The 23,631-nt window shown below is 37.2% G+C and overlaps 1 protein-coding gene across 1 annotated transcript in view; it reads right to left on the reverse strand.

The window, feature by feature from the left end:
• The window catches only part of PDCD6IP (programmed cell death 6 interacting protein), a 52,547-nt gene extending 29,478 nt beyond the window's left edge, over nt 1–23,069 (reverse strand). The window contains exons 1-6 of the mRNA XM_039843432.1: nt 22,718–23,069; nt 12,729–12,783; nt 11,447–11,516; nt 5,567–5,694; nt 3,320–3,473; nt 1,734–1,834 (exon numbers count right to left, since the gene is read on the reverse strand). Of these exons, the coding sequence (XP_039699366.1) occupies nt 1,734–1,834; nt 3,320–3,473; nt 5,567–5,694; nt 11,447–11,516; nt 12,729–12,783; nt 22,718–22,926 (717 nt within the window). The 5' untranslated portion in view covers nt 22,927–23,069. The remainder of the gene's footprint in view (nt 1–1,733; nt 1,835–3,319; nt 3,474–5,566; nt 5,695–11,446; nt 11,517–12,728; nt 12,784–22,717) is intronic.
• Between the last annotated feature and the right edge of the window lie 562 nt (nt 23,070–23,631).

Below are 23,631 nucleotides of genomic sequence, written 5' to 3' on the forward strand. Positions count from 1 at the left end.
TGACTTTTTAATAAAGATGACTTTTAGCCATATAAAAGTTTAGTATCGTATAAAAACTAACATTTCATTATCATATACTCAAAAACACATAGCAAACAGACAAATACACTAAGTTAATGACTAATACGATTCAATGTTATTTTGCCCTAATCAGTTTGGAAAAAAATTCCAGTCAAAATTAATTTTAAAAGATGCAAAAACATAAACCAGAAAAGCAGTTATATGGGTAGAGGCTCTTCCAAAATGTCAAATCCTAGCCTGTAACCTCACTGTTTTTAGAAAGTACATGTCATATAAAATCCAAGAAATATACTAGACAATCATTGTCCAGATTAAAAAAAGAGAGAGAAAATCAAAAACTAAATTAATACCTGTGTGCTTTCCTACCTCCCAGTAAATAATATCCTAGCTTCCTGGATCACTACTTGCAGATACTGCAGTTTTATAACTAGAACATGAAAATATCTTATGAGCTTTATGAGAAAAAAGGTAAAAATAAGACATCTAAATCTCAAAATGCACTCATTCCAGTTCTCAAGGTAAGACTGGAGCAACTTGGTACTTAAACAGGAGATTTTCAAGGAATACCAGAAATGCTGCAGAGGTAGTTTCCAAGTCTGTGGAGGTGACATTCTTCTCTCCATGACAGGAATGAACTAATGTCCCAACAGGATGTAACGGTACACTGTGCAGCTGAACATGAGGTCTTTCAGATGAAAAAATGGTGAGAGGAGATCCCCAGTCTCTTTTTTTTTAAGAGTAACACCATTAATACCCAAAGGTCTTGGCAAATTTCAACTGATCTCTTGGTGTATTTTAAGTCTCCAGGAATCTTCACATTAATTCTTTATTGTTCATTTTCTGACTAAACTAATGTGTACTGTTGATGTACTTACATGTTTTACTCCACCACAAAACTGTCTGCAATTTTATAATCTACAAAAATCCCTGAATGACTTACTAATCAATAAACTCTCCTAAAGAAGATCATGTTACAAATATCATAAACATACAGATGAAACTAATTCCTTGAAATTTCTGAAAGAGTAGCTGAACTATACTACATTTCAAGCTCTAAATTTCCCTTTCTAACCATTCTAAATCTACTTTAGTCTAATCATCTTTGTCATTTACAAATGATCATCATTTCAAATGCCACTCCAGAGAAGTTTACATTAAAACAATTAATACTTCCTGCGATATGTGGTTTAAAGATGGTTGTTTCCTTAGCTGTCCAATAGCAGCCCAATTTTCTATCCCTGTTGGCAAAACTTAATTCTAATAAAAGTACTGGAGGAATCTGTTTTCTTTTCCTTTTTTCTTTATGTCTGTTTTTGCGCTTTAAGACTCATCTTTAAGAAAACAGGACAATAATTAAAAGTGTGAATAATCAACATGCTCAAGTATTCATGCTTGTACCAAATCACCAATGATTCAGAACTATACAATGCCTCAATTTCATAAAATTATTGAAGACAGGTATTCATAATTTTCCAGAAAGAGACTTAGCTTGGAAAAACAAGTTTAGTAAAGAGCAAAGGCAAAGGCATCCCCTAAATATAAATTCTCATGCATCTTAAATAAAAAACTATTTCTATAAATATATTCTTCAAAGTCCTTTCCTAAAATTTTGAATATCTCTATGAAACATAATTTTCAACTTGCTTATATACAAAAATATCCAAATATTTCCACAAGCAAAATAACCAAGTGTATATAAAACAATAACTGACCTTGGGGAGAGTATCTTTATACTGACACTGTTTGAAAGCATCACCAAAATAATCTGCAGCCTGGTTAGCCAATTTGGCTATGATGGCATCTTTCATTTTATCTGGAATAAAATGTTAAATTGACCATTATAATTAAAATATAAAACAGTCTATCATGATGACTCAATATAGACACTGAGATCACAAGTTTGTACATTTATCTAAAAACATCCTTATTGATGGAATCAATTCATCTATATAAAACTTAATTATTCTATAGGAAATACAGAGTCAGAAAATAGTTTAGTGGTTGCCAGGAGTTAGGGGAAAAAGGATTTAGTCACTGTCAGTGGGTAATGAAGTTCCTTTTTGGAGTGAGATGATAATGTTCTAAAATTAGATAGTGGTGATGGCCACAAAACTCTGACTATAGTAAAAACCAATGAAGTGTGTACTTTAAAAGGGTTTATTTTCTTGTATATGAATTCCATCAATAGATGTTATTTTGAAAGAAAAAATTATTACAGTTCATATTGCTTCCACAGGATGACTGCTCTTATTTTCAATTTCTCTGCATTTAAATATTCAGCCCACATTCCAATCTGTCATACTAATTTGCATGCCTTATAAGAATCGGCATTATTCCCGCATTCACAGGGCCAGGGCCTCTGTCTAGATGGCTCCTTCTTGTCTATAAGGTCTGGGTGAAATGAGACCTCCTCAAAGAAACTCTTTTTGACTAATGAATCTAAAATTAGCATGACCCCCCCAACCCCCACATCCTGATCCACAGGTAGGCCATCAGCCATTATCACATAATCCATCTTATTTGATTTACAGCAATTATCACTCTATATAATTACCTTAGCTACTTAAGTTCTTGTTTATCATCTCTCCTACACTAAAATGTAAGCCTCCTAAAACAAGCAATCTTATTTGCTGATTCTATTTATCTAGAGGCAAGGACATTGACTGGAACACAGAAGGTACCCAATAAATATTTGCTGAATGAATGAATTTTTGACATCTTATAAACTTACATAAATACTACTCTATGGGGATGGCTCCATAGTGCAGTGGTTAGCACTTCTGCTTTACACACAGAAGGTCCTGGTTTTGCGCCCCAGGTGGAGTCACGGACCATACCCCAAGCGTGTCAGGCCCCCAAGGCCTGCCCGGCCCCTCAGCCCCATCCCCTCGAGTGTGCTGCGGGCACCAGACCCGAGGTGCATGCCATGAGCCTGTGGGAGGAGACGCCTCACCTTCAGAGATCCAGTTTTTAAAGGGAAATGGCAACATCTATACGTCAAGGGTAGAAGGGTGGAGGGGGGCGAGGATTAAAGAGGGGGAAAAAAATACTAAAGTTCAGTGTCTGAGACTATAGCTAACTAGACACTTTACAAAAGACTTCAAAGACAGTTTACATTCTTAAATGTATACCAGTACCACTTTAAGTTCAGAAAAGGAAAGCTGAAAATTTTCAATAATCCATGTGTCAAGTTCAAAAAGGAAAGTTCTACACTGAACATGTTATAATCACCTTTTAATTTTAAAAGCCTATCACTTCTTTTCACAGGCAGCAAAATGGAGGACAAAATTAGAATTACCTCTTGTGGCTTTTAAAAAAAATACTTCTTGGGCCTGTGCCAGCATAATAAGACTGAGGGTCCCAACAGTATCTGGAGATATGTCCACAGTAGGCTCTCGATTTAAGGCAGATAAAACCGTCTCTTTAATATGTAAAAAGGCACCACTAGCAAACTAGAGGGGGGAAAAAAAGAATTTAAAATTTATAGGAACTCAGCATAACTCAATTTGCTACTGTTACACTCAAAATCGTTTCAAATGTTAACTCAATTGAACAGTCACTACATTTAAATTTTTACATCATGCGAAACAGACCTAAAACATCTGACCTACAAACAATAAGAGTATCTTTCTAAAACACTAAAGAGTAACATGAAATTTAACGAAAATTAAAAGTCAATTGCAACAACAACAAAAAAGTAAATTCATGGGACAAATTGATTAAGCTTAGTTTCAGGTATACATCCTCAAAACTAACATGAAAATAGAGGCAGGGATAAAACATTAAAATGTGTTTAGTACTGAAATGCTCTTACTTTAGTCCCAAATTCATCTCTCAAATAAACATGTCATACTTGAGGAAACCTCAGTACAATCCTCTGAAAAACACCATTATCATCCATTGCTAATGATTTCTATTTCAGAGCTCTTTGGTGAAAACGTTACCCATCAGATTTTCCTTCCCAATTATATTTTATCGAGGTAAGCACTAAAATAACTTTGCTTTTATCAAACGAATGGCACTGGGAAAAAGAAGTCAGTCAGAGATTAAAAGGTGTTATACACATAAGCTATACAGAGATAAACCAAGGTTAATTGTTTAAAGTGAACATCGTGTTTTCTGCAGTCATGAAGTACCCTAAAACTAGAGTACCTGTAGGGAGTGATCAGTTGACTTTGCTTAGTAAACTAACAGAATCACAGACTAGAACAGCAAAGAATCCAGTCTCTCATTCACAGATACTCCGGAACTGGAGGCCTGTAGTGGTTTAAGAACTTACACAGAGGCAGGTAGCTTCTTGGTGGCAAACAGCCTAGAGAAGGAACTAGATCTTCTAATACCACCAGTACTCTTTCTGTAACACTAGATGACCTGCTATGAATCACAGAGGTGACTCACAGAATGAAATGTGTCCTCAATAACTCAGAATGCTCTCTGAGATCGCGCATGCCAATTAATTAAGTTACAGTTAACAGAAAACTAAATAAAATTTTACTTCATTATCATATTTTAAAATATTTGCCATTTACGGCCTGAAAAACAAAAGGTACATTACATATGCATGATGTCTGTCATCTGTATGGCAAGCCACAATTTGGAGCACATGGTTTGCTTAAAGTTCGTTTTCTTATCACAGTCCTAGAAGGGCATTCCTCACCTCTCCCCTAAACTTAAACAGTGAGAAAAATCAGATTCTACCTCTGAGCCAGGAAAGACAGACAGCAGAACCACTTGGAATTTCATTAAATTTGGAATCAGAACACTTGAAACCCCAATGGACCACTTTACTAACACTTCTGCCTTTAGTCTGCTTGTTTATAAAAAAAAGAATGACATGATATAACATGTATCACAGGTTTATCTGAGAGTTAAATAATGTACATGAAAACACTCTATAAATTAAAAGGCAATATAAAATATGAAAACATGACTACAGATATCACTTAACAATAACTATTTATTGTTCTTTAAAGTGAAACAAAAAAATAAAAGCTGAGTAAATAAAAAAAAAACAATTGCCATAAAGTAATATGCCACACGATATGACAGTATCTAATATAAATTTAGCTAGCTTAAGAACATTACATATCTGACCACATTTAAATATTTGCCTCTTCACGAGTCTTAGAGTTAAACTTTTCTTGCCAAGAGGTCTTAATTTTTACGACCCTGGTAAAATTTTACATGTGTCTCATAAGAAAAAATATTTATGAAATTAATATACAAGTTTTTTTAATGATGTCATTTATTTAAAAGGGATTTACCAAGGATTTCATCTCACACATTTAATCATTTGTTCTCCTGACATTTATTGAGCCTTTATTATGTGCCAGGCACTGTGCTAGGTGCTGGGTTTAAAATGGTGAGGAAAAAGAGAGCTGGTTTATAGGTGCTTCAAAAATATGAATCAATTCATTTAAAAGGTATATTACTTTTCAAGAAAACATCTGTGTGTAAAGAAACATCTATAAACCTATATGCAAATTATTTTCAATTTAATCCAACTTAGTGTTGATCATTACATAGTAACTACTGTTCTGCATACCTGATAATGCTTAGCAGCGATTTTCAATCCTTCATCATTATCCAGGTTCTGTTCTGCTGCAATCTGGCTAGCTAAGGCTGCACAATTGAACAACACACAGCTCTTTTCATATCCTAAGCTTGCAAGAGCTGTAAAAAATTGAGAAGGAAAGATTTATCAGATTATTTCTTCTAAAGAAAATTAATGTTTCCAAAAGAAAGACTATGTATGACCTCTGCCCCAGTACTTCTCATAAAAACAAATTTCTAAACCTGTTTTCTCACCCATAATACTCTCCTGTATTTCTAGCTGCCCTGTCAGGCATTTAATTCCACAATAATATTCCTGTCATCTAAAATTCAAAAGATCAGTATATTATTCTTTCCTTCCCTTTACATCTGACACTGTTACTAGGTTCAAAATGAAAAGTCATTCTCATGTCATTTCTCACTTAAATCCAAATACATTTGTTTCATTTTTCCATCACTTCTCTCAAAATTGTATCTTCCCACCATATTTAAAACAATTTCTCACTACTACAAACCTAAGCCAATGCCAGAACCTCCTAGGTGACCTTTCATGCCTCGCTCTCTATGCCAATACATCTCCCTCAGAAGGCAAGCAAATTATTTGCTTAAAATGCAACTCTGATCAAGAATCTACACCTCATATCTATTTGAAGAGCTACTATAAAAAAAAAAAGGCAGAAAATAACAATTGTTAGCAAGCACATGGAGAAATAGGAATTGTTGTACAATGCTGGTGGGATTGTAAAATAGTGCAGCCAACAAAGGAAAGAGTATGGCAGTTCCTCAAAAAATTAGAAATAAAATTACCATATGATCCAATAATTTCACTTCTAAGTATCGTCCCAAAAGTGAAAGCAGGGTCTCCATGCAATATGTGTGCACCCTTGTTCATAGTATTATTCACAACAGCCAAAAGGTAGAAGAAACACAGAGTACAATTATGAACAGTTAAAATAAAATGTGATATATACAAACAATGAAATATTATTCAGTCTTAAAAAGGAAGGAAATCCTATCACATGCTACCACACAGATGAACCTTGAGGACACTATGCTAAGTGAAATAAGCCAATCACAAAAAGACAAATACTATATGATTCCACTTATGCTGCATACCTCAAGTAGCCAAATTCACAGAAAAAAAGAAGAAGAATGGTGGTCACCAGGGATGAGGGGAAAGGGCGCAAAGAGGAGCTGCTGTCAAAGGGAGCAGAGGCTCAGTCTCACGGGACCGAAAGGTCTGGAGATCTCTTTCGCTGCGATGTGAGCACACTCAACAGTGCTGGATGTAAAAGTGGCTAAGGTAATAAATTCTATGTTATCTACCTTTTCACCAAAAAAAAAAAGACAAATTCAATCACAGTGATGAGTCAAGATCCTACATGATGTGCCAAGCATTGAGCACCATGCAAAATCAAAAGGTTCCTTAGAAAACAAAACACTGAACAAACCATCTAGAAGAATCAGAACTTTATGGCCACAGAGCAGTGCCCTAAAGTAATACCTTCCTTGCTATATCATTTCAGTAGTCTCCCTCATAACAGTGGCCAGGTTTCAGCTTGCCTCCAACCCAGTTCTAGCCTCCTTGCGCTGAAGTGAAGCAGACATACACACCAGCTACTCTAACCTGCTTTTTGTAAAATAAATATATGAAAAATCTAGAATAACCAGGATGTGAAAGCCTACAACAAAATAAAGATCAAGGTCAACTGAAATATTGTGCCCAAAGTAAACAAAGATGATTCTGATAATAGAAAACATTTCAAAAATACTAATTAGCATACTCAAAGATAGTACATCAATAAAACAAGAACAGGATGTTATTTTAAAAAGAACAATCCATGAATAAGAAAAGACTCCTGGAAATTGTTTGCTAAAAGCTTTTCAAAAGAATGTTAAAAAATAATATCTAGGCAGCTCATAAAGTCGAAGAAATGAAAATGTAAGAGTTATGAGTAGCTCGGAACAGCCCACATCTAACTAAGCAGTCCAAAAAGAAGAAAAAAAAAAGTGAAGAACAAATTATCAAAGAAATATAAGGAAATTTTCCAGAGCAAAAGGGAGATATTACTCTTCAAACTGAAAGGGGCAACTATAATTGCCATATATAAGAAACAAAATGAAAACCAATTAGATCTTTTGAGATTTCTAAACACAAAGGATGAAAAGAAATTGTAAAACTCTTCCCCCCAAAAAAGAAACACTTCACATACAAAAGAACAAAAATAAGACTTTTCATCAGTAACACTGGATAGTGAAAGGCAAAGAAACAATACCTTCAACTTCTGAAGAAAGATAATTCTAATTAATTCAACAAATATATATTAAGGCCAGTATGGCTGGCAAAAAGAGCAGGGAACAATAAGCGTAGGCAAGCATGTCAGGGAGGTAAAAGAGGGAGAACTTATGCTGTCAAGCCTTTAGGTTTAACTCTGAATGTGGTAGGAAGTCAACAGAGAACAGAAAATCACTCAGCCCACACTATGGACAACAGACTGCAGGAAGCAACACTGGTGAAAGCAGGAGACTAAACTGCTGCAGTAAGGTGCTGAGAGGTGATGGTGGCTCTGAGGAAAATGTCAGCAATAAAGGTGCTAAGAGGTGGCTGGATTTGGAATACATTTTAAGAAAAATCGGCTAGGATTTGCTGGTAAATTAGCTGGATGTGGGGAACAAAGTCAAATAGTTTCAAGAATGACTCCAAAGTTTTTGACCTAAGCACTCAGGTGCCAGAATTTCAAACCAAATTCATGTGAGGGCAGAATGCTGACATTTTTAGAAAGAAGGGATTCACAAAGTTGACCTTTTCTCAGAAAGTTACTTAGGAAAATACTCCACCAAAAGAGGAAGACACAATATCCAGAAAACAATGGCTCTAACTAAGGGAGCAATAACAGTCCAGGATGCTAGTTATGCAGCATCTTTGAAGAGAACAGTCCAGAGTCAAGCAAGAAAACAGAAGATGCCATAAATAAGACTCTCGGGAAATGGGGGACTCTAGAGAAATACAAAGATTGAGAGTATCAAAAATCTAGCAAATATGATAAAAACACACAATGTGTATTGTGATGGAGCAACACATGCACACCACAGGGCAGTATAAGAAAGTCATGGCTAAATATGAAGCAACTAGTCTCACTATATGACAAAAAGTCAGTGAACTTCAAGGAAAATGAAATACAGCCCAAGTGACAGATAAGGGTAAACTTTTATATACAAGATATATAATCCCAGTCTATTATATTTCCCACAAACATTATCATACCAGGCCGGAGACAGTAATTTTATCTTGACATTTCTCATGTAAAAGAGATTTTGTGAAAAATTTTTTTCCTATAATTAAATATTTTTCCATTATGATTTCTTCTATCAAATCTAAACTTAAATCAGGTCTTTTTAAAAATATTCAATTCTCCTTGCTTTGAAAAGCCTTTTTACCTTAATATCCAATTCCTATGTTTACCTGTGCTCCTCTTTTTCATACTAAGCTTTTCAAAATGAAAATAGCTGGATTGTAAATAAGTTTTTCTAAAATTCAAAGAACTGTTTAAAAAAACAACAAAATAAAAGAAATTAAAACTCACCAATATCCTACACCTCCCAGTGTCACCCACTGATAATAATACAGTAGCTCTGACCTGTAACTGGCCTTGTATTCAATATTCTATGGACATAGCTTTGAATGTCAGATATATATTTACATTATCACTCTCAGTATTCTAAAATTACATAATATTCTAATGAATGAGTAGCCCATGCTTTATTTATGATATTATTGAAGGACATTTAATTCTCAATATTCGCTACTAGAAATGCCTTGATGAACTATCTCCTGCTTCATTGCTTTTTTTTGCCTCCCACTTTTTCCAGGAACTTGGTTCATCATTTAACTTATTTCACTTAAGTATTTCCTAGTTCTCCTGCCATCTGCTCCTTATTCTCAGTCTATAAATTTGCTTGTCACAATAGCACTAAAAATCCTTTCCTTGGCCTTGCCTCTCTCTCAGTATAATACTCCCTTTCTCGCCAAATCTTTACTACAATTTTTTCAAAATAAACAAGCCCCATTTGCTGTTTCCATTTCATCACTTCTGGTCCACCCCTCAACCTGATGCAATTTGGCGTCTTCGGCATGCCCCTAGTGAAACTTCTTTCATTGCCAAATCCTATGACTTCTCCAGCCTTACATGACTTGACCTCTGTCAATAACATTCCAAACTGGATGAACATCAATCGCCTAGAGATATTTGCAAAGATACTAATTCCAGTGCCTTGCCTTGAAATTTCCTATCACACTTGACATTCTGTAACTTAGATAACAGACATATCTTTAACATTTCCCCAGGTAATTCTAATGTGCACCCAGGTTCAGGAACCACTGGACTACATGCTCTTTGAAACTTTTCTGGTATTCAATTCCATGTCTCTATTTTCCCCTGGTTCCTCTGAGATCTCAAAGCTTTTTCTCAGCCTCATTCCCAGAAATCTCTTCCACTATTTCCCCTGAATGTTATATTCTCTAGCTCTAGCTTTCACACTTTTCCTAATCTATACTCTACTAGAGAGGATAAATTAATTATCATTTAATGATAACTGTTCCCAAAACTATGTTTCTATCTCTTTTGAGCTTTAAATCCATTATTTCCAAATGTCAAAGAAAAATTTCTACCCAGACATAATATAGAAAAGTCAAACTCGACCTGTCTATTGAAAGGGATAAAGATCCAACAGGTCAAATCAAGTTATAAATCTTAGAGTCAACTCTCAACTCTTACTCTTCCCTCTAATGGCAGACCCAGTCAGTTTCACCTCTGAAACATCTCTCAGTCCTATCTCTTCTCCTCTGAGCCACATATAGTCCTTGTCTAATTTCATCCATCTCTCATTAGTTTCCTAAGTGGTCTGTTTCTCCATAGTCTCTGGAGTTAGGCTTTCTGGATTCATATTCGGCTTCATTAAATCCTTACGAGATGACCTTAGAAACTCACTTAATCTTTCTAAACCAGTATGTTCAACTGGTAATAACAGTGCCTTTCCTCATTGAGCTATTGGGAAATTCAGTAAGATAATATGTAAAGCCCCTTCACAGTGCCTGGATGGAACAAGTACTCAATAAATGTTAGCTATTAACATATGCGGGAAGAGTACAAAACTCATGAGTATACTATTTACAACTCTTCACAATCTACTTTCCAATGTCTTCACCTTCCATAATCCCCAATTCAACCTATGGTTTCAAGTATTAACAATCATTCAGATTACATTAACATGTACTACATATAATTTGCAAAGCATAATAGTATTATATAATTGTATATAGTATATATTCTATAATACATAAGTACTATAATATATATAATTATGTATATTATTATTATCAATTGCAGCTAATATTTACTGAGCACTGATTTCCCCACTTCACACAGATGAGAAAATTAAGGCACAGACAGGTTAATCTATCAAGCTAATAGATCAAAAAGCCTTCACTCTTCTGACTTTTGGATATAATGTTTTACCTAGAATGTTATTTTCTACCTGGAAAAAACAAATTCATCCTTCAAGGCCTAATTCGAACATTGCTACTTTCAACAGGCAGAATTAACTTCCCCATCCATGCTCCCCTAAGTCTATTCATAGACTAATCAGCTGTCTTACCAACCAGCCTGAGTACAACTGTCTTATTCACTTTTATAACTAGGACAGTGCCTGGCAAGGCATAGGCTCTCTACAAATATTTGGAAATTACATTAAAAGTTGAAGTTAAAAAGAAAATGAAATGTAAAAAATTTTATTATTCTAAAAGAATCATTAGAAGAGCAATTTTAAAAACCTAAAATAAGTTTCCTATCATTTTTATTAAAACATTACATACCCAACTTTACAGATCCTCCAAAAAGTGAACCTTTATCAAAAGCATCCTTCCAAGTAAATGTCAAGCAGATCTGGATAGAAAGATAGAAAACAGAAAATTATGATTCTTCTTGAACCTCATTAAATATTAAGTCTTTTTCAAAGAAAAATCCACAATGAGGGAAAAAGACAAAAAAAAAAAGTTTCAACCTAATATAGTATCTTCTTTAATCAACCAATTTCTTTTCCTTTTGCTAGAACATAAAATTTTTTTAAGTAAAATACTAGCACTGTTATTTCGAATGGTCACTCTGCTTCAGTAATTGTACATATATTGTCTTCTCCCAAAAACACGATCTCATTCTTTATAAACAAACAATGGATTGAACAGAATAGAAACTTAATACACAAAACTAAAGAAAAATAACATAATGAACCTCCTTTTGCCCTTCTTGGTTCATCTATCCCACTCTCACTTTCCCTGCCCACCCACCACTCACCCCAAACTCACACATACTTTTTTCCTGGAGTATTATAAAGCAAATCTCAACATATTATTTCACCTATAAAAACTGAAGTAACAGAATGTTTACTTTTCATAAACTATTGTAAAATTTAGAAATGTCATAGAATTAAAAACTTTCAAGTCTCTCAAATAAAACTGTAAATCATCAGCATTTTCAATATTTAGCTTTTTAGAAAAAGTTGGCATTCTTATAGTACATCTAACCATAACAAGATTTACAACACTGTATGCAAATATAACATGCAAACAATTTTTAAAGTATATAAACTGAGACTAATAATTCCTGAATTATAGTTACCTTCTTTTTCCCCCCAAAGATTTTTATTAAAATATAGCTAACATACAATATTGTATTAGTTTCAGGTGTATACCATAGTTATTCAACATTTATATCCCTAAAAAAGTGACCACTATGATAAGTCCTAGTTTCCTTCTTAATTCTATAAATCCAAAGGGAAGAACACTATAGTTTAATCAGTCAACAGGTCCTATTAATATAAAAAGCAATAAAGGGAAAAAAAAAAAAGCAGCCCAATGCTCTGCATGAGCCCAGAAGTGACTGAAGAATGACATGAATAGAATTCCAGGAAACATTCTTCAAAAAGACACAAAGTCATACCAGATGGGTCTAAGAGCTTCTAATGTGTATGTTTAAAGTCTCATAAAAACCTAAAGAGAGTGAAGAGGCACCATTTACTTTAATAAAATGATGCCATGGATGGGAGGAAATGGGTGATTTGCCATTATCATGTAACTTTAAAACAAATTAATGACTTACCTGGTTTTCAGAAAATGGGAACTTAGGTTCAATGGAACAGATCTGATCATAATATCTAAAAAAAAAGAGCAAAATTAAAAATTACCAAAGCTAAATATTATATACGTTTATGTAAATACAAATGGTTAAAGAATATACTAAAATTATTCATGCTTATTTTGCGTGACCACAAATAAAATTCAATCAGCCATTCTGAAGTTAATAAACATCATCTTTTAACATGTAACCCAGAAGCTGAAATGCATACACTGAAAAAACTGTGAAAGCTCATACTCACCACCAAATAAAAATATTTATCAACTATTACTAGCCAAAAGCAAACTAATGTCTGCCAAGGAAACCAAAATATTTATTAAAATACTATTTCTTATTAGGATAACTGTTTCTATCCTTTGGACAAATTAATATCTCTGATAAACTGCTCATTGAAAACAGCTTTGCCAACTTTCAAATATGTTTTGGGCATGTCCACTATGTCCATCCCCACCAGTGCCACACGATTCATCAAAGCTGCTATCCACCCTTTAAAGCAGACTAATTGCGAAAGTTTCCTAGCCAACCTCCCTGTCTTGTTTCCTCCTTCTTCATTCATTTCCATCTAGTCTCCAGAGAACAGCCAGAAATATCATCAAACATGAAGCAGTCTTCCCCCTCAACAGCTTGCAAGGAGGATGAGGGGGGTGTCCAAGGCGAAGTTTTCTAACTGGCCTCTAATATATCCTCCTTCCTTTATATCCCCATCCAGACACCCTTCAACAGGGCTGTGTGTCCAATGATTATTTCTGAGGCTAGCATTTTGGAGAGAGGGACAACATATCTGAGACCATGTTCTTGGCTGGCATGGTCATCAGTTTGATTACAGAAATAACTAAGCAATCAAATAAATAAACTGAAGAGAGTGGGAGCCAAGTTTCTAACAGAGAAAGGAGTTACTAATAAGGGAAGCGAGAAGGCTAGAATAAACTCTTTGTCTTGGGACTGGAATTGGAAGTATCGGTGTAAACTCACTTTTTAATATAGGTGAAAGATACAAAAACAAGTGTGTGTGTGGGGGTGTGTGTGTGTATTTCTTAAACATATATGCTGAGAGGGTCTACAAGCAGTAACACTTAGGTAGCAATAAGCATACCTAGTGCCCAGGTAAATAATGTTCTGCATTAAAAGGAGCCAGTACTCCTTAGAGATATGGCTGACTCCATGGCTGTGACTAAGAAAATTGAAGATTCAAGCCTAAAATATCTTGCTATGTCAGAGGAAGTACTCAAAAAACAATGCAGACGTGTCAAAAGAACACACAAATTAGCTTTAGAGGGCTCCCACTGGCCAAGTCTAGAACAACTTAGGTAAAATAAAAAACAGATCATAGCCCATGGAGAAAAATAAGAACACCATTCAGAAGTAAATAAACAGGTGAATAGGAAAAGCTCTACCATACTGTATAACGCCAACTAATAAATCTGGAAGAAATAATCAAGTTAGAAAAATCAGCATTTGGCACCTTTCAGAATATGATATCTGATTCAGGTAAGATTCATCAATGGATGTTAAAACATGAAAGTTTGACAGAAACAGTATATTACATAGTCTCAAAGTATCTCCCCACAAATACTAATTATTAAAACACACTTATTAATCATAAGGTTTAGAAACATGTCAGACACCATCTTAACCAAGGAATAAATGCTAACATTACCAGCAACGGGACAAATCAACATGGTGTTCTTTCCAACGGCACTAAAGGAACATAGCATCACTTTGGTGGTACTAACGGCCGAAAATGCATAAATCACAAGAAAATATTAGCCAAATCCTCATTGAGGGATATTCTACAAAGTAACTAGCTTGTACTCTTCAAAAATGTCAAGGTCATGAAAGACAGAGAAAAACTGAGGAACTGTTCCAGATTGAAGGAGACTAAAGAGACAACAATTAAAGGCAACAGAGGATCCCAGATTCATTTTTGGACCTGTAAACTATATTACTGGGAGAATCAGCAAAATTTTAATGAATTCTATGAATTAAATGGTAATATTCAATCAATGTTAATTTCCTGATTTTGAAAGTTGTACTGTTATAAAACACTAGTGCTTGGAAAAATTATGAGACTAGTTCCATCAACTTTATTTTACAGATGAAAAAAAAAAAATTCCATCATGCAACAAACTAAATTTTAAGCCACGAAAGGATGACAGACAAATCTATTTAGAAATTTTACGAAATCTACATAAATTACTCGAGTTAAACAAAACTAAAATTACAAACTATTAAAAAATAAATGTGAGAACACAACATATCAACATATCAAAACCAGTTGGATACAGCCAAAAGCAGACTCAGAAATAATATACGGTCCTACAATAAATGTATTAGAAGAACAAAAAAGATAAAAAGCTAATCATTCAATACAAAAAAAAGAGGAAAAAGAAAATAAGTGAATGACAAAAGCAGAAAACAAACCAAAAAATCATAGACTTAGTTTTAAAAAAGAAAAAGGTGGCTGCGAACCTTTAGGAAATCTGATCAAGGGGGAAAGTCACACGTATAATACATGCACAACATTAGGAATAAGAAAAAAACTAACTACAGATTATGAGGAGAATAAAACATTTTGCAAGAACTTCTGTCAAAAAGATACCATAAACATAATTAAGAGAAAAGTAACAGATCTGGAGATGATATCTGCAATATACACAATGGAAAAGGATAAACAGCCAACAAAGGTAAATAAATACTCCTAAAAATTATTAAGGAAAAAAACAAGCAACCTAGAAAATGGGCAAAGAAAAAGAACAGACAACACAAAGAAAAATTAACTAATTGACCAGTAAATGTAAAATGCTGGACCTCAGAGAAATCAGGGCACCGTAACCTAAAATAAGGTACCACATCTCATCCACCAATTTAGCAAAAAGGAATAATTTGAATTATTAATCAGAAAGTATTAGGAAGGACATGGAGGAATAAAAAACTCACATACGCCTGCTGATGGGAATATAAATTGATACAACCACTGTGGAAAGCTGAAAATGCAGATACCCTCTTCCACTTAAACAAAGATCTGAATAAACACCCTTTTCTGCTCACTCCCAAAATTCCACTAAAAATTTTAAAATTAAAAAGATAAAAATGCACAAGAATAAAAAGAATGGGAAAGAGCACAACAGTGTATGAGATTTCAATTAAATTTTCCAAAAAGTGAAAGCAGAAAAAGCTAAAAATAGAGCTGCCTAGGCTAACAAAGTATAAGCCAAATCATACCAGAGAAGCCAGAAAGGATCTGAATTAAGCATGAGGTATCACTGAAGTCAGGAATTCAATGTGAGGCTGGGAAGAAAAGGTGTGGTGGAAAATCTTTGAAAGAAACCTTCAGGCTAACAGATCCTCTACTCTGAGAGTACTTTTACTCACTGGAAATGTTAGGGATATCAAGCTAAGGTAGGGATCAAGCAGAGCTAAGGGGACAGGATGGGACCTAGGAGGCTATGGATTCAAGTGCTAATTGCTTACATCATTCTTTTCCCTTCCTCCTAACCCCAGCTTTTAGCTGGGTACGTGTCTGTCTTTAATAAAAATTCCTGAGCTTCTGGTCAAGATGGCACTGTGCTTACATCCTCTCACAACCACATCAAATTACAACTAAACTACAGAATAGCCATCATTGGGAGTCACCCAAAGTCTATCTGAACAGAAATCCTACAATTAATTGGTGATACACAGAAGAGGTCACCTCGAGACTGGTAAGAGGAGCGGAGATGAGAAGCGGGCTCGCCCCACATCCACGAGGGGGCATTGAGAATCGGAAGAAATATCTTGGCTATGGAGTTCCTCCCAGAGAGCAAGGGGTCTCGTTCCAGTCCCAAACCAGGCTCCCCAGCCCAGGGTTCCAGAGCCAGGAAGAGAAGTCCCCACAACTTCTGGCTGTGAAAACCAGTGGAGATTGTGGCTCAGTGAAAGGAAGGGCTGAGGGGGTCACAGACTGTCCTTGTAAGGGGCCTGCACATAGACTTACTCACTGACAAGACTCACTTGCTCTGAGCTCCAGTGCTGGGGCAGTAGCTAGAAAAGCACCAAGGACATTTGGGGGAGGAACTGAGTTGTCTGGCTTCAGGGCGAGGGCTAGAGGGGCAATTTTTTCCCAAGAGAGAAGTGCTGACAGAGGGCACTTTGTTCTTTGTGAACTCCCCTCCCCCCCCCCGCACCACACCTACCCCTAAGTCCCCATCCGGACTGTAGACCCAGGCGGGTGCTATATCTAAGCTCCATTAAAGTAGCTAACACAGGTCGCCCCACTGATCCCCTGAGACCCCACCCCTTCCAACATGTGAGCCCACTCAGTCTACTTCCAGTGGATTTTCCATACAAAGGGCCTGCATTGGCTCATGCTGTGGACTTTCCTAAAATCTCTCAAAGGTTCACAAACCCCAAACAAGTGGCATCTGGCCCCAGTATGCCCCAAACCTCTTGCTAAGCAGCCCTAAGCCCGGAGCTACCAGTAGCTGGCCTTGGTTTCTGACTTGGCCTCTGGAGGCACTTCCAAGCCCAGCATGGGTAGCGGCTATCTGTAGATTGCTTGGTTGCTCCAGGCAGGGCATAGGCTGCAGCTGAACTTGGCCTGAGGCAGGGCCACTCCCAGGAGGCCCCAGCTTCAGTCAGAGCCAGAGCACCACCCAGGGTCATATTTGAGGACAACACACCCAAAAGGTAGACAGGGCAGTCACTAGAGCCTGCTAAAGCAAATCCTGCTCAGTAGGGTCAGCCCCTGCACAACAGCTTCTCCACTAGTCATGGCCAGTCATCAGAACCAATCAGCCTGAGGGTCAATCCCTCCCACTGATAAGCAAACAGCAACGAAGGCTCAAGTACAACAGGAGGGCACACACAACCCATACAAGGGACATACCTAGAGCACCTGGTTCAGGTAACCAGAGAAGACTGTGCCACTGGGACCCACAGCATACCTACTACATAAGGCAAGGCCACTCTACTAATACTGGGGAAAAGAGCAGCCCTACCTACTACATAGAAACAAACACAAGTAGGAGCCAAAATGGAAAGACAAAGAAACATGTCCCAAACGAAAGAAATTAACAAAGCTCCAGAAAAAGAACTAAACAAAATGGAGTAATCTACCAGATGCAGAGTTCAAAACACTTGTTATAAAGATGCTCAATGAACTTATGGGATTAACTCAGTGAGAACATAACAAAGAGATAGAAAACATAAAAGTGAAGACAGAAAACATAAAAAAAGAACCAGTCGGAAATGAAGAATACAATAACTGAAATGAAGAATGCACTAGGAGGAATCAACAGATTAGATGAAACAGAGGAACAAATCAGCGATTTAGAAGACAAGGTAGCAGAAAACACCCAATCAGAACAGCAGCAACAAGAAAAAGAAATCCAAAAAAGTTAGGATAGTTTAAGGTAGTGGTCCCCAACCTTTTTGGCAGCAGGGACCAGTGCTCCTATGAGAATCTAATGCTTGATGATCTGAAGTGGAGCTGAGACGGTGATGTCAGCACTGGGGAGTGGCTGCAAATACAGATGAAACCTAGCTGGCTCTCCCACCACCTGCCTTCTGCTGTGTGTCCCAGTTCCTAACAGGACATGAACCAATACCGGGCTGCAGCCTAGGGGTCGGGGAACCCTGGTTTAAGGGCCTCGGGGACAACATCAAGTGTACCAATATTCACATCATAGGGATATCAAAAGGAGAAGAGAGAGAGCAAAGGACTGAAAACATATTTCAAGAAATAATGACCAAAAACTTCGCTAACCTGGTGAAGGAAATAGACATGTAAGCCCAGGAAGTGCAGAGAGTCCCAAACAAGAGGAATCCAAAGAGGCCTGCACCAAGATGCATCATAACTAAAATGCCAAGGGTTAAAGACAAAGAGGGAATCTTAAAAGCAGCAAGATAAAAAGCAGTTAGTTACCTACAAGGAGCTCCCATAAGACTGTGAGCTGATTTCTCAAGAGAAACGTTGCAGGCCAGGACTGGCAAGAAATGTTCAAAGCTATGAAAAGCGAGTTCCTACAATCAAGATTACTCTACCTAGCAAAGTTATCATTTATAATCAAAGGATAAAGAGCTTCAAAAAGATAAAGAGCTTCCCAGGTAAGAAAAAGCTAAAGGTCATCGTCACCAAACCAATATTACAGGAAATGTTAGAGGGACTTCTTTAAGAAGAAAAAAAAAAGAAAAAATTAAAAATATGAACAATAAAATAGTAATAATGCCATATCTATCAACAATTACTTTAAATGTAAATGTATTAAATGCATGAATCAAAAGACATAGAGTGGCTGAACGGATATAAAACAAGATCCTTACAAATGCTGTCTGCAAGAGACTCACTTCAGATCAAAAGACAGACTTAAAAGGATGAAAAAAGATTCATTTTCATGAAAATGGAAACAAACAAAAAAAAGCTGGCGTTAGCAATATTTATACCAGACAAAACAGACTTTAAATCAAAGGCTATAACAAGAGACAAAGAAGGACCCAGTTATCCCACTTCTGGGAATTTATCTGAAGAAACCCAAAACACCACTTTGAAAGGACAAGTGAATCCATATGTTAACTGCAACATTATTTACAGTAGCCAAGATATGGAGGCATCCTAGGTGTCCATCAATAGATGACGAGGTTACACACACAATGGAATATTACTCATCCATAAAAAAGAATGAAATCTTGCCATCTGCAACATGGATAGAGCTAGAGGGTACTGTGCTAAGTGGAGGAAGTCAGGGAAAGACCAATGACATATGTGGAATCCAGAAAACTAGATAAACAACAGAAACAAGTTCACTGAGCATTTTGATGGTTGCCAGATTGCAGGTGGGAGATAGGGGGATTGGAGAGGGAATTAAGAGGTACAAATTGGTAGTTGCAAAATAGTCATGGGGATGTAGAGTATAGCATATACTCAGTAGTATTGTAATAACTATGTATAGTGTCAGATGGGTACTGAATTTATTGGGGTGATCAGTTCATAAGTTATAGAAATGTCTAATCACTGTGTTGTACACTTGGACCTAATGTAAATATTGTATGTCAACTATAATTGAAAAAAATTAAAATATAAATTTTTTAATTCCTTTTCCTATCCTACCCTTCTATGAGATGTGGACGTACATAATGGCCAATAAAAATTATAAGCAGGGTATCGTGGAGCAATTTCCAGGAAACATTCTGGAGGTTGGGCCCTCTGCCTCCTTTCTCCCTTCCTCTATCCCACTGTCTGAAACTTGAGTATGACTGTTATCTGAACCCTGAGATCAAGGATTCTAGGTTTTACAGAGGAGTTAGCAGGAAGGAGCCTGAGCTTGATGAACTTCACAGAACCACTAGACCATCTTTGGACTGTCAGAACTACCTATCTACCAACTTTTTATACAACAATAAAATCATAACTTAACTCGCTGATAATTTGAGATCACATGCAGCTGAATCCAAACCTAATACAGGCACCACAGATGATATAAAAAGACTGTATACATGACTGTTAAAATCCCCAACCTCGTTCCCCTGATCATATTTCAGAAAGCTGACAACCAGCTTTTTCATGGAAGCAGACTGGAAGCTTTCGCTCTAAAATACTGCCACAAAAAACAAGGACGCTGATATCTGGAGTCTCCCCAAAAAAACAACCAGCAGGGTTCCCATCTGATCACCCTAGAATAAAGTTCGCCATTTACTAAGGCTCTTTTAATCAATTTTTAGTTAAAGACACTTTATAAAAGATGACGTTCATTCTCCATATCTTACAGATAAATGTATATTTTAGAAAATTTTCATAGAGCAGCTACACATTAGTAATAATAAAAAGGCAAGTCCATCACTGTACCTATTCACGGAGCTGTGTACCAGGACATACCAAACTAACCTCTATTCTTTGGAAATTAACTTAACCCCCCCTTTTCTGAAAATTTTACTTAAAAAGTTTATTAAGTTAAAAATATGTAAGTTAGTGTTCAGTTTACAAAACTATCCAAACGTATTAAAAAATATTTTGCTTCACTAAATGTCTCACAAATGTTTGATTTTTTTACAGCATATATATATACTCAAAGAACTTTTGTACATACCTCCATTATAAAATTTAATAGACAGCAGTATATCTACTAGCTTACCCTAACCCCACTAGAAGAGCCAGAAGTGAAAAAAATCATAGTTGTTAATGAATACTCGAAAAATAATATAAAGATGACTAATAAAATATTAGTTTCAAAGAGACTATCTCTGCAACAACCCTAATATCTAGGAACAGTTCTCACATTTATGCCTGGGAAAAGAAAAATGGAATGAATAAATGAAATTCTGAAGCTCAAGGCTGAACCCTATCAGAACTACAATCCATTATTCTCTCTCTCCTCTGTTAGTCCCGAATCCATGCAGCAACTGTCTCTGAAGACTAAGTTCCTTAAGGGTGGGGACCAAAACAAACCTAATCTATTCAACATGACTGTTACAGTGTTCATTACACCCACGGTGTTTTTAATACTACTAATGGAAAATCCTCACTGAATACAATTCATGTCTATATAAAAACTGCTTGAGTTTTTTAAAAGTATGTTAATTATAAAGAATGTGTGGGTAGTCCTACATTAACTTTTTAAAAATGCTTATATTAAGTATCAAACTAATGATCTCTACAACCTAATAGTCTTAACTTCTAAACTGACACCAAGAGGTCATAATCTCTTTGAGCAATCTATTCAGTATTCTCCTTTTGGGGAACCAGCTTTTCTCCAGTCCATATTGCTTTGATCCATGGGGAATGGAGAAATTAAACCAGATGAGTAACTCAGACAAGGGAATTAAATTAGCTCACTTCCCACCATTATAAATAGGCACAAGCCAATCCAATCAGAGGCCTTTCAAGGACTTCCACCAGAGCTAAGGAAAAATGCACTCTCTTATGTAAGGTCCTCAGTGTTATGGAGCACTGTAATTACAGTAGAGCTGCCAGTGGCTCTCCTTCCCAATACAGGAACAAAAGCTCACCTAAGAGGGAGTCGACATGGAGACAAGATGATCTCTAATGCTCCCTAAGGCTAAGGAAGCAATATTCCTAGACTTTTCAGTTACCAAAACAAACAAGCTGGTTTAACCTGGGCTTCCTTTACTTACATCCTAATAGAGCTTTTTCTCCTATGAAACAAGAATATGTTACACGTAGAAATGAGATCATTAACGAAGTAGGTGAAAGAAATTTTTATACTATAAAGTGCTATAAAATGTTCTGCTATCCTAAGTGGAAAGAACCAGAAAAGGAACGCTCATTAAATACAGCATGAGCTCAATAAGCATTTGCTAAAATAACAAATTTACCCATTTTGTGCATACTTGTTTGTGAACAAGCTGACTGTAAGCAATTTATCTTGAACATTCGATCGCGTCGCTCAAGCTTAATTTCAAATAACTGTAGCAATTAACTTCTGGAATTCTCCATGTCATTTGATTATGAACTTAAGATGATGGCTCATTTCAAGTAGACAATGTGATTAATAGATATTTGTTCCAGTGTCCCGATTCTCCCACTTCCCTCAAGCAACTACTAATTTGAAATCTAAATCTGGTCAAGCAAGTCTTAAGACGGCAATGTAAAAACAGAGTAAAAGAGTCTCAGAGACCACCCCCCACACACACTAAAAAAAGTGAAAAAAACTAGTTCTGCACAAATGTGGCACGAGAGATCAGTACGTGGCAGACCGTTCCTCCCAGGTATCTGATCAACCAAGCCCAGGCGGATCAAGGGCTGTGGCGAGCCGGCAGGACAAGCAGGCAGTCAGCGGTGGTGAGAGGCGCGGCTCAGCTCACTAGGAAGGAATGCAGTAGACCACACCTACGCGCCTGGCCAGGCCAGGGCGGGGCGGCCGGGACAGGGCCGAGTGGGTAAGGGAGGGAACGGAAAGGCGAAGGAAGGAAGTAAGGCAGCAGGCTGCAAAAACCGTCCCCGGGCCCGGCCCCAGGCCCACCTCAAGAGCGTCTCCAGCGCGCCCTCGTGCTTGTCCAGGGGGCGACCGAGAGCGGCGCGGCGCAGCTTACTGAGCTCCTCGGCCGCGCGGCAGTACTGGGCCTGCTCGTCCCCGCCGCTCGGGTACGTCTGCTGGATGAATTTCACCAGTGGCTTGGCTAGGTCCACTTCCGAGGTCTTTTTCAACTGTACCGAGATGAACGTCGCCATGGCAAGCACCTCGGTGGCCGTTCCAGCCAAATAATCTGCGGGACAGCGAAGAGGCCGAGGAGCTTGGAGAACCGGGTTGGCGGACTGGCGGACCTACGGGCTGACGGACGCGCGCGCTCGGCCTGCGCTTCGGGTCCGGCAACTTCCGGGAGCTCCCGCGCAGGCGCCGTCGGCGCGCAGCCCGCAGTCACGTGAGGAAGTCCGGGCGGTGGCTCAGCACACCTGGGCCCAGCTGGGCCTGGGCCGAGCGGTGAGCTCCTGGCTTCCTCGGCATGCGGAATATTCACCTTCCTTCTTACTGCTGCGACGAATGGACAGACGCTTTCCTGTAAAAATAACCATTCCTCCACCGGAACAACTCGGTGAGGTACTCCTATTACTGCCCGCCGCCACAGTTTGCGGTGACATGTGCAAGACCTTACAACCTCAGCGTTATTGTGACCTGTGGTAGTTTATTCAGAGGACTGCTGTGTACAAGTACTGAGTTTACAGAAAGCTTAGAAGGCAAGGTCCCTACCATTGTGCACTTTATACTTCAGGTAAGAACGCAGATACTATAAAAAGCATCATGATAGAAAAAACAGTTCTTGGAATGTGAGATATTAAGAGTTTCTTGCAAGAACCTAATTTAAACGGGATAATTAGAGAAGTCTTTTCTGAGAACGTAAACGTAAAGTGACTTTCAGTTAGAGAAAATGCTTAACA

This window comes from Pteropus medius, unplaced genomic scaffold (assembly GCF_902729225.1).
Source record: "Pteropus medius unplaced genomic scaffold, Ma_sr-lr_union100, whole genome shotgun sequence".
NCBI classification, from domain to species: domain Eukaryota; kingdom Metazoa; phylum Chordata; class Mammalia; order Chiroptera; family Pteropodidae; genus Pteropus; species Pteropus medius.